Here is an 18401-nt window from a genome sequence, read left to right on the forward strand (position 1 = left end):
TTTATTATACAAAAAAAAGCTTAAGGTTTTAAGAATTTCCGAAACACCTGAACAGTAAAAACAGTAAAAACATGGACTTAACTTTTACTGAACCTTCAGGTCCCACTACAAATAAATTAGTATGCTCTTTAGGAGTAGTTTTGTCTTGTTTATTCACTGTAAAAAGCAACAGTCAACTTTATCAAATGAAATGAGTGTAGTTTACTCAAAATGTACTGAAAGGTAATTCTACTCATTTGAAAAGAGTTTTGAACTCAAATTCAGTGTTGAAGGTAATGCGTTAATTAAATATCTCATTATTCAACTTAAATGGAGTAAATTCACAGTGCTCATATAGATTAGTTTTTTTTAACTCAAATGGTTTGTAGTAATCGGTTTCCTCAAACGGTTTGAGTTGCCTTTACTTATTGAGTTTTACAGTACTCTGTTGATTTGAGTTGCCTTCATTTATTGGATTTTTCTGTGCTCAAATTGCTTCGTTTACTCAAATGGATTAAGTTCACAGTACTCATTAGGATTAGTTTTTTAACTTTATTGGTTTGTTGCAATTGGTTTACTCAAATGGTTTGAGTTACCTTAACTTTTTGGGTTTTACAGTGTACTGGAAATATCTGCAATCTAAAATGAAATATATGCAAGAGAATATGTGTGAGAAGCAAAGCTACTTGAGATAAGATGCGTTGATTTCTGTGAAAATGATAAAAAAGCAACAAATTTTATTAAAACCAATCAAATAAAAATCTGAAATAATCTTTAAACTTGATAATAATAATAATAATAATAATAATAATAATAACAATAAAATTTAATTTAATCAGAAAATCGCTTCATGTCGACGCCAATAGCCTAGTGGTTTAGTGCGCCGACACATAGCACCATGGTGCTCACGGCGACCTGAGTTCGATTACCAGCTCGAGATCCTTTGCCGATCCTTCCCCTCTCTCTGCTCCCAACTATTTCCTGTCAATTCTCTGCACTATTATATATATATATATATATATATATATATATATATATATATATATATATATATATATATATATATATATATATATATATATATATATATAAAGAAGAAGCTTCATATCCCATTGATGGATATATTTTCCTGTTGAATATTGAATAATTATAAATAGAATATTGAACTATTGAATTCATTTTGATCAGACAACATCTCTGACAAATGTCTCTTGATTTAAGTTTAGATATTTGTGCTTAAAACCCCCCTAAATCTTGAAAATAAGTCATGACTAGGGCCAGACAGAATCTGCGGACATTTTTTGCTATTTCTGCAGAAAATTTAGTAAAAAATCTGTGGATTTATGCAGAATGATTTTGGGAGTATCGTAACTAAAAACTTTATATATGAAATAAAAAAATAAATATAATTATAAATAAATGTATTCAGTGTTTACAATGCATATTTAATTAGATCTACTTATTTGGTAAGCAAAGCAAGTCGCTCATATAATATCTCTACTAAAAGACAGAAAATATTACTTTACCAATTGTATTGTAAATAAATCAAATGGACACTTACATATTAGTCAATATTATTACTGAAATTAATTAAAAAATTGAATAAATATAAATGTGCACACATTTACACAAGTAAATTAATAGACTCAATGATGGGCCAGAAATCTTTATGAACTGATTTAAGGCCAGTGCTCTCTTTTTAAGGGCTTAAACTATGGAAAGCTGAATTAGAATAACCAGTAAAACTCTACATGCAACCAACAAATCCTGTAAAGCTCAGATTTCTAAACTTCCCAGCTCATTTATTAATTTTTTTATTTAATTGCTTAAACAAAAAACAAAAGCTTCCTATTATGCCATTAAATGAATTGCCCCATAGACATCCACTGTAAGCGCAATGCTATAAAAGCTCAATTATTTTCCCAATATCAGCATGTCCGAGAAGTGTTATTTATTCTAAACCTGCAGCATTGCTTTATAATAGCGACTCTGAATCCTGTGGCGTATTGGTTTTGCTATATTTTTAACTGATCACCGTGTACTGTGAGGAAGCGGATATAAAGAGCCTCTATGAAGTAAATACTCCATCACACAGCTTTGTAAACCAACCCTCTCACTCAAATCCATACCGCGAGCATTAATTATTCATCTGCTCCATTTAATTAGGTTTCTGAGGAACTACTTATCTTCACTATACATTAAGTGTTTTCTTCTGTGGTCCTCAAGGGTGCTGCGAACAGCCGACACACATCCATTGTGTTTTGCGTTTGTGGAAGCACAAGGGAGAAACACAAGAAAGCCGCATTCTGTTCTGGGGCAAAGGGATTGAATCACAGCCGGAGAAATATTTGTAATCATTGCTGAAAAAGAGCAACATTTAGAAATTCATTGTGGAGACTGACGCATTAAAAGGTTTCTGCAGGTTCACCAAGTTCAATTTAAGACTTTTTCAAGACCATTATGAATTCAATTTTAGACTTATACAGGGCTAAATGATATCCCAGTGGGAAAAGATTTTCACTTGACCTATCAAAAAAAAATTATTATTATAACTTAACTAAAGTGATATAACCTAATAATACAATAATAATAATAATAATAATAATTTAATAATATAATAATGTAGGTCAGTATACTCAGTAGTGAATAAATGGAGAACTTTTAAGCAAATGTTACTGTAAGGAAAGTAATGCTATTTTTAAATAAATAGTTTAAAGTTAAATTGAGATTGGGATTGTTAATGATTGTATGGGTGTTAATGGGCAGACTTGGTAGCTATACATGAACAAAGAAAAAAATTAAGAGCTGTTAACATTTTTTAAGACCTACAACACAATATCTCAGTAGATGGAAGACTTTTTAAGGCCTGAAATTGATCTTTTGAGATTTAAAATATTTAAAGACTTTTCAAGACCCCGCAGATACACTGATTAAGGCAAGACACCGCAAGTGAACAGTGAAATTTAATAAATTAATTAAAGATAAATGAACCCAAGTTGATTGATTATGTTATGAATACAAATTTGTATTATTATTATTAATATTATAAAATTATTAAAATGTTTTAATACATAAATTAGAAATTGTGTTATTAAATGTGCTAATTAGCATTAATTTCTATTACAAAAATTACATTTTTTGTCACATTAGTCAAAAGGATTTTGTGCTTCTAATCTCTTTAATCATAATTCATAAAATATGCTATACAATAAAATGTTGAAAATAATTAGGCATACTATGCATGAACAAACCCCTCTGTTGAAACCTTTTACTGTGAAGTTTGGTGCTATATATAATGTAAAACATATATTTTTTGAGAAAATAGCCTTTAAATATATACAGTTGAAGTCAGAATTATTAGCCCCCTTTGAAATTTTCTTTCTTTTTTAAAAATATTTCCCAAATGATGTTTAGCAGAGCAAGGAAATTTTCACAGTATGTCTGATAATATTTTTGCTTCTGGAGAAAGTCTTTTTTGTTTTATTTTGGCTAGAATAAAAGCAGTTTTTAAATTTTTAAAAGCCATTTTAAGGTCAGAATTATTAGCCCCTTTAAGCTATATTTTTTTCGATAGTCTACAGAACAAACCATCGTTATACAATAACTTGCCTAATTACCCTAACCTGTCTAGTTAACCTAATTAACCTAGTTACGCCTGTAAATGTCACTTTAAGCTGTATAGAAATGTCTTGAAAAATATCTAGTCAAATATTATTTACTGTCATCATGGCAAAGATAAAATAAATCAGTTATTATTAATGAATTATTAAAATTATTATGTTTAGAAATGTGTTGAAAGAAATCTCTCTGTTAAACAGAAATTGCGAAAAAAATAAAATAAACAGGGGGCTAATAATTCTGACTTCAACTCTGTATATTATTATTGAAATCTTCTGACACAAACTGATAAAGTGTGACAGAATTAACACTTAATGAGTCAGTTCACCCAAACATTTTAATTCTGTCATTAATTACTCTTAATATATTTTAATATACTATTTAAGAGTCCAGAAAAGCAGCAAGAACATTGTCAAAACATTTCAGGTATCATCAGAAGTTCAATCGTAACTTTATGAAGAATACTTTGGAGAGTTAAGGAAGATCAGAGAGCTCTCGCATCCAAATTATTTCAATTTGTGTTCTTTTTTGTGTTCATTAATACTTAATGAAAAGCCAAAAAGCCTTGAAAACAACAGGTGGATGATAAAAATTGTGTTTTGCCTGCAGTGTCTCGCATTAAGCTCTGAGGTAAAACTCTAATTAAACGGGGGGTTGATGACACAGATCAGATAGGAGAGAGTATGGACGGCTCCAGGGACCTGGATGCTGATTGGCCCAGATGCAGAGATTTCCATCCTTGTAGCTGCATGGAGTTTGGGATGTGAATACAAAAGGCTGTAGTTTTGCTTTTAACCACCACAGGGCGCAGAGAAATAGCACCACACAGCAGAATAGAGAAACACATCCAGAGTCTGTTCAAAGACTAGAGGTTGAATCACACTGAACACACGTGCAGGTCAGATTAGACCAACAAGCCAAAAGAAAAAATAAAGAATTATATTTTGTGTATGGAAAACTGACATTTCAGGACCATTAATATGGTTTGGAATGACATTTTGCAACATTTAAGCACTTTTTATTGTTCTCATCAATGTTAAAACAATATAAATATTAAAATGTTATATTTATTTAAATTTCTTTTAATAATATAAAATAGTGTTATTGTAAAATTAGCTATTTGCATAAACAAATTCTGTATAAATCTGCATAAATTAACAGGAGCAATGTGCCAATCTGTAATTCTTAACATTACATTTGTTAATTAACTTGTAATATATGTTATTTAAAATTCTAATAATTAAGGAAATATTATTGGGAAAACGGTTTGTGAATTTTTAATTTATTTTAGTCTCAACTGTAAGTTTTTTGCAAATATTTATTTAAAAAGTATACTTATTTAATTCATATTTATTTTTGTGTGGGGGTTCAATTCTATTTAAGTAAATACCATCATGATATAAAAAGCTTTTAAACAACAAATAAATAGAATCGGGTAAACATTTCTATAAGATATGGCATTATGTTGAACATATTAGGTAATGCCCTACAATGTACGTGTACAGTTGAAGTCAGAATTATTAAACCCCCTGAATTATTAGCGCCCTGTTTATTTCTTTCTGCAATTTCTGTTTAACGGAGAAGATTTTTTTCAACACATTTCTAAACATAATAGTTTTAATAACTTATTTCTAATGACTGATTTATTTTATCTCTGCCATGATGACAGTAAATAATATTTGACTATAGGTATTTTTCAAGACACTTCTATACAGCTTAGTGACATTTAAAGGCTTCACTAGGTTAATTAGGTTAACTAGACAGGTTAGGGTAATTAGGCAAGTTATTGTATAATGATGGTTTGTTCTGTAGATTATCGAAAAAATATATAGCTTAAAAGGGCTAATAATTTTGACCTTAAAATGGCTTTATTTTTAAAGCCATTTTAAGGTCAAAATTATTAGCCCTTTTTTAAATTTAAGCTGCTTTTGTTCTAGCTGAAATAAAACAAATAAGACTTTCTCCAGATGAAAAAATATTATCAGACATACTGTGAAAATTTCCTTGCTCTGTTAAACGGCATTTGGGAATATTTCAAAAAGAAAAAAAATTCAAAACGGGGCTAATAATTCTGAATTCAACTGTATATATATTTTTCTTTGTTTTGTTTTTGTTATTATTATTATTATTATTATTATTATTAACATTGCTTTGTTTCTGCAAACACGTGTAATTTTGGACCGAAGTAATTGACAGCTATGTTTTGTTCTATTCTTTGTAAGGCTAATAGGCAGGGCCAGACAGAATCTGCGGACATTTTTTGATATTTCTGTGGAGAATTTTGTAGAGGAATGATTTTAGAAGTATCATAACTAAAAACGTAATAAATTAAATAAAAATAATACATTTTTAACTTTTATTCAATGTTTACAATGCAAATCCAATTAGATCCACTTATTTGGTGAACAGCGCAAGTCTCTAATATAATATATCTAATAAAAGATAGAAAATATTACTTTACAAACTGTATTGTAAATAAATCATATGAACATTTTAATATTACTATATCACAATAATATTAGTGAAATTAATTTTAAAAAATGAATATAAATTGAACACATTTACAATGTGATAGACTCAATGATGGGCTAAAAATCTGAGGAAATCTGCAGATTTCTGCGTGTGCAGATTTCATGTGGGCCTAGTTATAGGGATTATGAATAGCTATATTTTAAAATTAATAAAAAATATTCAAACATAATAATAAATAAATAAATGATTGCCTTTGCCCGATTATAATAATGAAAATTCCTAAAATAAAGGTGCTTAACTGTCTTGAAATCAATGTCAAAATCCCAATGGTCCTAAAATAATCAGCTTTTATATGTAAAATACAATTTATAATATTTTTTTCCTTTGGATTTTTTTGGGGTGGTAGTGAAACATGCCCAAGACATCCCCCCAGCAAATACCAGGCCCTTCATGTGCACGGACATAATTGCTTTTTAATTCCTGTTGTTGAAAAACTGCCATACAGTAAACATGTCTAGAATGAATGGCTCCATTAAGTTCATTTTACAGTTGGATGACCGACAGCACTTACAGACCGGAGCTACACTTAACTGTGACATGAAAAGCTTTCCAAAGCATATATGACTAAATCTCATTTATTTGCATCCCATTGTGCTCAAGCTACAGCAGCACGATGCATTTGGCAAGCGTCTCCTTTTCACATCACGGGTTACGGAAGCGGAAAGCTTCATTCATGAGGCTCGTTCTGTTCTCTGAGACACGTGTGGTGAACGTTGGCTCCTGCTGAGGTAAAGGGAGCAGTGCGTTTTGGGATAAAAGTCATAGAGAGTCTCCCTCCGGCACCTGCTGACCTTCAGAAAGCTCCTGTTCACACACACAGTCCCACACCGAGACATTGAGCTCTTTCTGTTTCTTCCTCCCTGTGTGTGTGTGTTTTATTTTTTTCCCTCTTGCTGTTGGTCTGATTCGCCACACGCTGGTCTGGGCTGCAGATTGAAACCGCCATTGTGTATGGCAGCGCTGTGTAACTGAAGCAAACTTTGAGGCTGTTTAAAAGAATGGTTCTCCCAAAGTTTCTAATCCGTTGTTGATTTACTCACTTTTCCCTTTCAGTAGAGAAGTAAAGATGATTTTAGCTGAAACTGTGGTTCTTGGAGAATCATGATTAAAGGCTACTGGTACTTTGAGAGTCAAAAACATATAAAGACAAAACAAAATTAATATCCATTGCTAGGGTTGGATAATAGAACCATATATCTATATTGAATTATATCAGAATGCATATTTTGGTGCCACTTTAATGAGTTATTGATTGAAATTAAAGACACATAAAGTAGAAGCGATTGGAAGCCTGCTTATTTATATGAAGAATCAAAAGTCTACATTTTGGATCAGTGTCCCGTATGTAATATAGCACCCGTATGTCATTTATAATTATTGTTAAATCTGCTTACTGTATGCTCATGGCCTGATTTTTGTAATCATGCATAAAATGTATGAGCAGCTCGCACATGTGCTTTAAATCCTTTTTACGATACTTCATTTGTCCATGAAATGTTTAAAGCTGGCTACTGTTTGTTGTACTTGTACTGTTTCATGAGCTGGGCTTTCATTTTTAAATTTTTGTGAATTAGAGGCATTTTTTAGAGTTTTTAGAGCAGCTGACTGTAGTATTGGTAACCTAGTAACCAACTGTAAACAAGACAAGCATAATAAAGAGAGCTGATTAATCATGTTGGTGTATTACTCGCTAGTTTATTCATCAAATGTGTTTCCATCTTCAGTTATTAGCTTTAAATTCTAAACCCACCTCATGTGAGGGTGAGGGTGTTTGTCACATGATACTTAAAGATGTGCATTAACACAGGGTGATGGAAACATCAGACAAGAAACATAAGAGATAAACAACAGCAGCACTACTGAAGTCAGCAATAACAGCGACACAATAAGTTGACAAGTGCATGAGTGAAGGGAATGATATCAGCTACTGAACATGGATCTTTGTATATGTAGAAAGATATTATCATCGACCGTAATGTTTTGTGAAAAATCAGGCTTAATACTATTCTGTGTAATATTCAAGTCCGAAGATGCATTGATTTTTGACGGTGAAGGAAAATATGGTCATATTCCTGCAGAAGAATTTCTGAAATTAAACGCTGGTTTGTAGCATAACAAGAATAAAAACTGTTAATACTGTAGCTGTTATTTTGTGATAAATTATTATAATTTGGTTATGTGACTCATGCGGCGGTCACTCTAGAGTTTGAGTATGCAAATTCTGTTGTACGGCGCTGTGAAAGGGGGCGGGATTAAACTAGATGATTAGACATTAAAAAAAGCAAGCGATCAAGCTTGATGTTTAAAAAAAAAAAGCAAGCGATTGGTCCATATTTTACATTTTTGTTCAGGGAGGTCATGTTTTGATCTTCGATTGATGTGAATTCGCAAATCAGAGTTGACCAAGCTTGAACTTTGGAATGGAGCGAACTGCGAAACTTGTCGCACGAGCTTACATTTCCGGTCTGCTGCATTCGTTTGAGTATGAATGGAAGTCAATGGGGCAAAAGGTGCAGTGTGACCGTGACTTTAGGCTTTTTTTTTGTGTGAATTCCCAAATGTATATTTTGTACTTATATTTTTATATTTACATATATTTTAAACTTTGATTGTTCAATTTAAAGTTTTTTTTTTCAATTCTTTCATGTATTAAGTGTCTATTTTTAAAGTCTGGAATCAAAGCCACCAGTGTTATTTTACCAGCACACATTGTTAGTCTTAAAGTGAACGATTAGTTCAATTTTTTTGGTAATGTTTAATTAAAAATAGCTTTCGCTCTAAATGCGTCCCAAATCGCACACTTATGCACTATTCTACGCCATTTTGTAGTATAAATAGTGTAAATAGTGCATTCACACTGAAAACACTAAAAAGAACTAGTGCACTTTAAATATCTGGATGATGCACTTATTCAACCATTAAAAGAGGTGTGGACACTTCACGCACTCAACTGCTGCTGCTTTGCTCGCATAGCGGAAGGGGCGGAGCTTTTGGGCACTAATGTTGGATTACTTTATTTATTTTTAGACTGTGAAAGCAAAATTCTCCTACAAGAGTGATTATACCACCTCCCAGTGGTGAATGTGGTTATACTCATGGCAGGTATTATTTGGTAGTTTGGTCATTTGTTTCACTAATTTGGCCACCGTCAAACATCAACGGTTAGAATTTCTGCTTAGTAATAAAACCATTAGTGTTCCAGTTGGGATGACTCTACATACATATACTATGCTGTTGAGTGTGTAAGTGCATAAGTACATAGTGCATGAGTGCACAGTGTGCCATTTGGGACGCAGCTTCTGAAATGGCAGTCCTTTTTTGATGATGTCAGCTTGATGCCTGGGGCAAAAAATGCTTAGCCACGCCCCTCAAACCATTAGTTTGCTGCAAGTGAAAGATGAGAGGAGAGCCACAAAAATAAAACCCTGCCCCTTCCTCAATATTACCTTTCAGTTAGAAATATATCATCTTACTAAAGTAAGTTCGGCACTGGTATCGGCACTGGTATCATCATAACCCAAAACGATACTCAACCCAAAGCAAGAAACTAAACATTATTTCCTTGAATCTCAAAAATGGTCGTGAGTTCATTCATGGGTATTCACTTTGCTTTGCCTGTATGTTTTATTTTCCCTCTAAAGTACAGGTAGGCATTGACCTGCAATTTATGAATAACCAAGGACCACAGTTCCAGCTACAAAATCCTCTTGAATGTCTATTGAAGAGAAGAGTCACCTACATCTCAGATGAGCTGAACATTAGTAAATTAACCGCCGGTCTTCATTTTTGTCTGAACTATACCTTAAAGCTCTTGGAGGCTGAACTGTGCAGACACGTCCATTAAGACTGGACATTCAGCAGCCGGTGATCCACATGATCAGCATCGCCTTGGCCAAAATGTGCAGAATTAGCGGTCATCCAAGTGGGAAATGAAGAGGTGGTGGTGGGGTGTCTGAAGGGGAAGGGTGGGAAATGCGGAGACAAATGTTGTTTCAGGGGCAACTCAGATTCCATGAGCCCAAAGATGTTTACAGCCATGTGACTAGAGATTTGAGGAAATGAAAGAGTTCAGGAACGTCTTTTGACTCATGGAAGCAAAGTATTGTTTTTAATCAGTGGCTGTCTGATTAAACGTCCCAAATAATCACATTCATGCAACAATGGAAAGAAAACACCCTCGGTTTGTTAATAAATGAAATTCATTAAGTAAAACAGTCACGTGTAGGTTTTTGTTGTTGTTTTTTTCAGTTTGTGTCAGTGATGATGTTTTGATGGTGCGAGTAAGAAAAGACTGAAATGCAACTGGCTGAATTTCATAAAACAGTCACGTCAAATAATTTTTTCCCCAAACATGAATTAGAATTTTTATTAGAATATTTAATAAATATTATTAATACTTTAGCTTTTTATGTAGGACTATTCAGATATGTTGCATTATGCACATTATTTCCATACACATTATATCACCATACTTCGCTCTTTATATCTTTTTACTCATTTCAAAATAAAATACAACAACTACTGTCATGATACGTAAATACAATTGAAATTATACAATTAAAATATAATAATGACAATAATAAACTTAATAATAGTTAGGAGTTTTATTAAAATTAACTATATACACTCAAAAAAGGATGTTTGCTGTTCAAACTACTAATTTAAAAGGAGATCAAACAATACAATGGGCTCTATGCACAGCTAGAGTTTTAAAGCCAACGATAAACTTCCGGTGAAAGCTTAATGTGAATATTTTCAATGTCAGAAGGGTGTTTTTACAGCATCGATGTTGTAATGTAATTACAATACATTCCGTTAAACAGACTTAAGCCTTCAGTTGTTCAAGCGTAAAACAAGATGAAAGACCGTTTTAACTACTAGCGCCATCAGTAGCAACAAGCTAGCACAGAAATTCCTTTAAAAACACTGGGGTAAAATAAACTGTCATATTTTAAAGACATGGCGGGGGGAAATGGAATTTAATGCAATGCTTCTTGTGCGATCTGAGACACACTTCATATTGTATATCTAACAGGCAGTGAAGATTGCTGATTTCAGATCAGATCTTAAACGTGACAATTGTGTAATGGAAAAACAGTTCACTGGAAGCCCTTGGGCTGCCTGGCTGATAATTAAAAGACCGTGTGCATATAGCTCATCCTTTTTTGGGGGGGGTGGGGACAACTTAACAATTTTATGTTCATTCCACTTAAATTTGTAAAAACTAATGACTTAACTTAATTCCTTCATGTTGGTCCTTGATTTTGTGGAACCCAGCATTTTCTACAGTGTGTAAATATTTGTATAATAATAATAATAGTGCTGACGCAGTGGCACAGTAGGTAGTGCTGTCCCCTCACAGCAAGAAGGTCGCTGATTCGAGCCTCTGTATTTTTGTGTGGAGTTTGCATGTTCTCCATGCGTACGCGTGGGTTTCCTCCGGGTGCTCCGGTTTCCCCCACAGTCCAAAGACATGCGGTATAAGTGAATAGGCTAAATTGTCCGTAGTGTATGAGTGTGAATGAGTGTGTATAGATGTTTCCCAGAGATGGGTTGCAGCTGGAAGGGCATCCGCTGTGGCGACCCCAGTCTGCTGTGGCGACCCCAGATTAATAAAGGGACTAAGCCGAAAAGAAAATAAATGAATAATAATAGTAATAACAATAATAATACTTAATTCATATTATATTTATTTATTATGTTTTACATGTAACATTGTTAGAAAATAAATTATTATAAAAAATATTCTTATAATTATTTATTATTGTTATTATTAATCAAAGCGAGTCTAGTGTTGTTGCCAATATATTAATTAGAATTGCTCAAATGTCATGATAATAGTATCACTCTAAAAAAACAAATGGTCCTAAAACAAAATCTGATTTCTTTCATTTGATTCTGGGGTTCAAGAGACGTTTTATGAGATTCAGCTTATTAACAGTTGCGCTACTGTGGTAAAAAGTTCATTTAATGTGCAGGATTGTCTCTTGTTGAGGTAAAATAAAAAATACAAAATAAAATTTTAAAGAAAGCCTTGAAAAAATGGTTAGTCTTCTTTAAAAGAATGAATTTCACTTATCAATTGAGGGTTTGTACATTTTTTCTGCTTAGGTCATTAGAAATACAAGCTCTCATTTGCATGCACACAACAGATCTGTATCTAAAGGTGAGGCGAAGACTTACTTTCGAGCTCTATTGCATTGTGTTGACACAAACAGGAAAAAAGGAAACATAAAATAGACAAATGAATTATCACAACAGTTAAAATGTGGCATGATTATTCTGTTCAGTTCTCCCTGCAACCTCCATCGACACAAACAGTCATCAGGTGAACTAAAGTCCATCCACTCAACATCCACAATCGTTTGTGCTATTTGCTTTTCTTTTTGCATTATTACTGTAGCTCCAATCTTGGATACAAGATTACAAACCAAAATGACTATTTCCTTCTGCTCTGCAATTTGTATTACAAACCTTACCAAATCATAACTTCCTCATGCAATAGCTAACTTGGTCAACATGACATATAACTACTAAAATACAATGATTGTTTCTAGACCTCAAGTTATCAGTAGGATAAATCAACATTTAATAGCCAATGTATCCGCATCTGCCAAAATTTCCAAATCCGTACATCCCTAATCATCATTCACGAACCATCATAGGTTGACAAGTTACTGGCAACTGACATGTAAGCCAATGTAACCGCACAGTCAATTTAATTTCACATAAATATCTTTGTTTTCTTTCTTGTGATAATTGTACAATTGAGGGTAGTTTCTAACCTCCACACAAAATATTTTATCCACATAGGCATCCATTGTCACTGTAACATGTTTCAAACGAGATCTATCGCTCTCCAAAAGGGCACTTTTTTGGAGTGAAAACAATCATGACTTTCATATTGAAGTGTCGGTCCAATCAAAGATACTCAAAACTTTAAAGGGTCCTTAGAAATGAAGGATTTCGAAGGGTACAACTGATGGACACTTCAGGCCCCTATGATCTTTTAAGCAAGGAAGTTGTTTGGTGTCACACACCACATTATATTCAGTTAGGCTCATCCGTATGCCCTGATCCCTTTAAAGCTGTCCCGTCTAAACCCTTCAAAGGGAGATGCCTAGACTGCAGCTTTGCACAAGAAGTTTGGCCAGAGAATAAATGGTCTTGCCCAACTGAGCTAGGTTTCTCTCTAGGTTTTTTCTCTTCACTTTCGTCAATTGGTGGAGTTTGTTCCTCGCCACTGTCGCCACTTGGGCTTGTGGAGCTGTGCATTGACGGATTTGCTTATCAGTGTTTGGACTTTCAGCAGTGAAATGTAAACCATACTGAACTGAACTCTGAAAACTGGACTGACACACTTTCAATTTACTAGAATTTCTATGTTAAGCTGCTTTGACACAATCTACATTGTAAAAGCACTATAGAAATAAAGATGAATTGAATTGAATAAGGGAGTGTGGCAGAGTTCCTCAACCCTGTTCCTGAAGATCTACCTTCCTGCAGAGTTCAGCTCCAACCCCTGAACAAACACACCTGTCTGTAATTATTGAATGCTCCTTTACAAAGTAATTGGTTGATTCAGGTGTGTTTGATTGGGGTTAGAGCTGAACTCTGCAAGAAGGTAGATCTTCAGGAACCGGGTTAAGGACTTCTGGATTAGGGCATAGGGACGAGCCTTTCCAAATGAAACACAGTGCTAGTCTGTTCTATTTGTGCAGTTTATCTTTGACTACTTTGTGAATTGATGCATGGTTGCCATGTAAAGGATAAACCAAGTACTGCATTAAATGTTAATGTACATGTGCGGTCTCCACATACATGTAGCTACATAAATCTGTTGGTGCCCGTATAGTACACACATTCTCTTTAATGATGAAAGTCAAATGCACCTTATGCTGACCCTTGTGCATGTTTAAATGACAAAGTTTCACTTTCGACTTGATGATGACAAAATGATGAATGTACTACATCCGAATTCCATTCACATTCATACTACAAAGATCATACTTTTTTATAAGAGTTGTGAATCAAAATCAAATTCAAACGCACACATGCACCTTGAACAATTGGAGTACAGAGTACCGCAACCATGTCACTTCTATTGTGAGTGCACTACATTTAAAATAACAACCTTGAGTATGCAAACGACACAACATATGAACATATAGACCTCTAAAGTTATTTACTGTACATGTACAGTGCTCAGCATAATTGAGAAATCTTATTTTGAAAATCAATAATTTTATCCATTTCTCAGTGAATATAGGCAATGTATTTTGATGCACCTGGATTAATTAAACTGATTTATTTATTAAAATAATATTTTAGACACCAAACATATTTAGAAATAGAAATATTATCCAATTAATTTCAAGCTAAATATTGCAAAAATTACAACCTACAAGTTTTCAACTAAATTTTTGATTTTTATCTTGATTTTCCTCTTTTTTAAATTTGTATTTAATATTTTCTATAACATAAATTTGGCTGTACTAGTGTTTTGACCGTTATCGTAAGTCATTTTGTTAGATAAGCTCCAGATTTGGCTTCAGTGTCTTGACTAATCTAATGTATATGCACAAATATAATATTGTATAGCTTCCTATTAACAATATGAATTTAAAAGATAGATTTGTGAGGGGTGTACTCGTATATACTGAGCACTGTATATACATATGCAAACATAATAACATCACTGATAACTGTTCAACCGATCAATGATCAGTTACTTGAATGGAATTTTCTTATTGCTGTCCTTTTTTTTATGATTGTTAAATCTGTTGTTTATCAAAAGGAAAGTAGCTCAATTTAGTTCTCAGCAAGTTGGATGGTGTCTGGATGTTTTCCAACAGCATACCAATGCTCAATTATTCCCAACTACCTACTTACCCCTAAGCAAAGTACAAGAAACATATTCACCATAAGCATATTGGGGATAGTTCACCCAAAACTGAAGAGTCTGCCATCATTTACTCACTCTTTACTTGTTCCAAACCTTTTGAACACAAAAGAAGCTATTATAAAGAAAGTTGAAAACCTGCAATCATTGACTTCCATTGTATTTGTTTTTCTTACTATGGAAGTCGACTGTTTTCAGCTTTCTTCAAAACATCTTCTTTTGTGTTCAGAAAAATTAAGAATCTTTTAGAGGTTTGGAAGCACTTGAGTGCATGAGTACATTTTCATTTTTGGGTGAACTCTCTCTTTAATGCAGTGACCAACTTGAACCCCTTGTGAAATCAGCATGTGTAAATCTTTCACCCTCAATCAATATTCATGATCCCATTGATTGCTACTGAAATGATGTAGCCCCACCCCAAACTGCCATTGGTTGAGGTGGAAGGTGCACTACAAATGTTTGCACATTTCAGATTCTCAAACTTAATCGTAAATATAAAGAAAATGAGTACTATTCACATAAAAACAGCAACCTATCACTGGAGTGCATCAGATTGTGTCTCCTTCTGACCTTCATTAACGCGCCAGATGCGCAGTGTGACAGTCTTGTGCTGCTCGTTTAGCTAACGACACTCTGGCCCAAGTGTGCTGATCCTACAGACCCCTCTGATGATTAAAGCAGGGGGGTTGGTGGCACAGCAGGTGGTGCATAGGATGCCGCACACAGGCTTGAGTTACAGCTGGCACCACCCACACCTCCACCCGCCCCTCTCCCAATGTGCACAAGACGTTCTCTCCCCGTCCCGAGAGAAACAATTCGCAACCTTCATCAGGAAGTGCCATCATCACCACCCTGTCAACAGCGCGTTTGCTTATCGCAGTCCGGCACCTGTGCCACCAAAGGACAAAAAGACCTCCAAAAACAAGTTGTGATCCTTATTTTCTGTGCTCTCGGCATGCGTGGGACATCTAAAGCGTACCTTGGCCTGAAGATGGCCTAAAGATAATTTCAGCCCAGCTATCCTAGAACTAATGCATGATAAGAACAGCCTCGATCGGTGGAAATCGATCCTAGTCGTCCTCATTATGCAAAACACCATGAATCCTGTGTTAAAGGACACACGCCGGAGCCATTAGTGAAGACGGAGCCAACTGGGAAGTTTCAGATTTGGCCTGCGACGGCAGTTTCCTATCTTTATGGGTTTGGAGCAAAGCCAGGCACTTTTAAAACGTAAAGGACATCGAATAGAAAACTGGAAAAGTGAATTAAAGTAGATGAAAGAAAACCACAAAGGATTTTTAAGATGGAGGTGCACACACACACACATACACAAACACGCACCTGACCGGTCATATTGATTCTCGCATATAGTCTAAATGAAGGCATGCGAACACATATACAACCATAAACACACATGAGCACACACTAATGGCTTTACACAGAGCCGAGAGCGATTTGACCATTAATCTGTGGTGTCATGTGAGAGCGCAAGCCTGTGGTTTATGTGCCCTGACTGAACATTAGCCGCTCGCCTGTATTCCCAACATCAATGCTCTGAGCAATCTCAGACTGTTTTCTTTCAGCTCTGCGCCTATAAAAAGAGCCGGAACATTGTGCGATGTTAGCCTCAGCGTTATTATTTGTGATGTATCACACAAAACCGCAGCCCGACGGAATCTGATTCCATCTTGCGGCAGCAGACTAACTCTGAATACACTGCCTCTATCTCTAGAGTTACTTGCGCTTCTTTGTTGATAATATGTGACAGACGGGGGTTCTGTATGTTTTTAGGACGTTTCATGTGGGTGGTTCTATGTGGTTTCTACAGCATACGTTGCAGTTTTGTAGGAATTCTGGCTCATTGGTAAAGATTTCTAAGTGGGGTTTTTTTAGCTGCTTCTATGTTGTTCTGTGTGGCTGCTAGTTGGTTACTGGTAGGTTGTCACAGCATTCGAAGGGTTTCTCAGACATTCTTTGTGGGTGCAAGGTGGCCCTGTTTGGTGTATTCACACCAAGCACGATAACTACAAAGATAACAATAAAGATGGAGTTTTAAAAAACATTCTGAATGTAAAACAACAGCAACAGCCGAGTTCACACCACAACTATATTGATAAAGATGTAGAGAAACAAAACCATTGGGATCAATTCCAGAATCATTTTTTTTCAGCTAATGGATCCTTTTCCCATTTCCGGGTTTCTTAGAAGCATAGAGACGTCATAGCTGGGTAAACGTAGAGCGCAGTGAATGGGAGAGTTCAACAAATTATTTTTTTACAGTCCCATTTGCTGAAATAATAAAAAAACAAACTCCGCGATGATAACGGCAGCCAGAGGAGAGAAGAACATCAAATTTACTCTCAGCCCCATAGACACTGCATTAGAAACACCTTAAATAAGCATTTAAAGATGATGTAATACATTCAAAAAAGTTCATACCATTTTTTTAAACATCAAAACATTCTTAAATTGAATGTTTTTAATATGATGACCGTTAAATGCGTCATAATAGGCTTTGTGAAAAGGGTCCATAGAGGATAAAACACTGACAGCCAGTCGGAATCCATTGAAATCTTAAGGGCTCGAACTATTTAAATCTACAGGCGACATTGTGGAGAAGCATTGCTTGATGTTAAGCGCCCTTTTTAAAAATGATTTAAAGATGATACTACCTAGAAAACAGTTGGTTATACCATGCCAAAGAATGAGAAACATACGTGGAAGTTCAATATAGTTGTTTTTTTATTTCCCTACTATGATCTAGTGACTATGATCGCTAAATATTTTTTTAGCTGATCAGATGTGCTAGTAGCACACTGAGGACATCTGCTTGTTACCAGGGGGTTATGCTGAATAAAAAGCATAAGCTAAAAATAATTAGATCAAGTTTTTTATTGTTATATTTGCAGTTTTGTGCTTGGTGTGAATAGGTCTTTAAGGTCTACTTTGTGGTTTCTAATGACTGCTACGGTCTACCTGGTGGTTTTTCTGTGTGATTAGGGAATTCTGCACCAGAGGAATTGTTTAACAGTTCCAAGTACTATTGGCAGACGTTCCAGATTTTTGGTGTATTTGCACTGCAGGGTCCAAAACCATTTTAGTTCTAGAAACACCATTTGGGGTAACCCTTTTAAATCCTACTTCTGAGCAGGATATAATCCAGCACATTAGGAAGTACAGTAGAGTAAGTGTACGCTACTTAGGCTAGGAATGCATGCCATACAAAACACTATAGACTATATAGTACACATCACTCGTATAGATTTGAATGGGCAAAGGTGTAACTGTCAATATGGCAAATGAAGCCCCGCCTACTAGTGCAGGAGCCAATCATTGATTGCTATAGACTGACGTTTCTCCAGGGTGAAAG

At 34.7% G+C, this 18401-nt stretch overlaps 1 protein-coding gene across 1 annotated transcript in view; it reads right to left on the minus strand.

Moving 5' to 3' along the window:
• Nucleotides 1-18401, minus strand: part of kcnn2 (potassium calcium-activated channel subfamily N member 2) — a 73833-nt gene that overhangs the window by 8751 nt on the left and 46681 nt on the right. Inside the window, exons 7-8 of the mRNA XM_056467346.1 lie at nucleotides 12313-12321; nucleotides 6023-6029 (exon numbers count right to left, since the gene is read on the minus strand). Of these exons, the coding sequence (XP_056323321.1) occupies nucleotides 6023-6029; nucleotides 12313-12321 (16 nt within the window). The remainder of the gene's footprint in view (nucleotides 1-6022; nucleotides 6030-12312; nucleotides 12322-18401) is intronic.

Source organism: Danio aesculapii, chromosome 10 (assembly GCF_903798145.1).
Source record: "Danio aesculapii chromosome 10, fDanAes4.1, whole genome shotgun sequence".
Taxonomy (NCBI): Eukaryota; Metazoa; Chordata; class Actinopteri; order Cypriniformes; family Danionidae; genus Danio; species Danio aesculapii.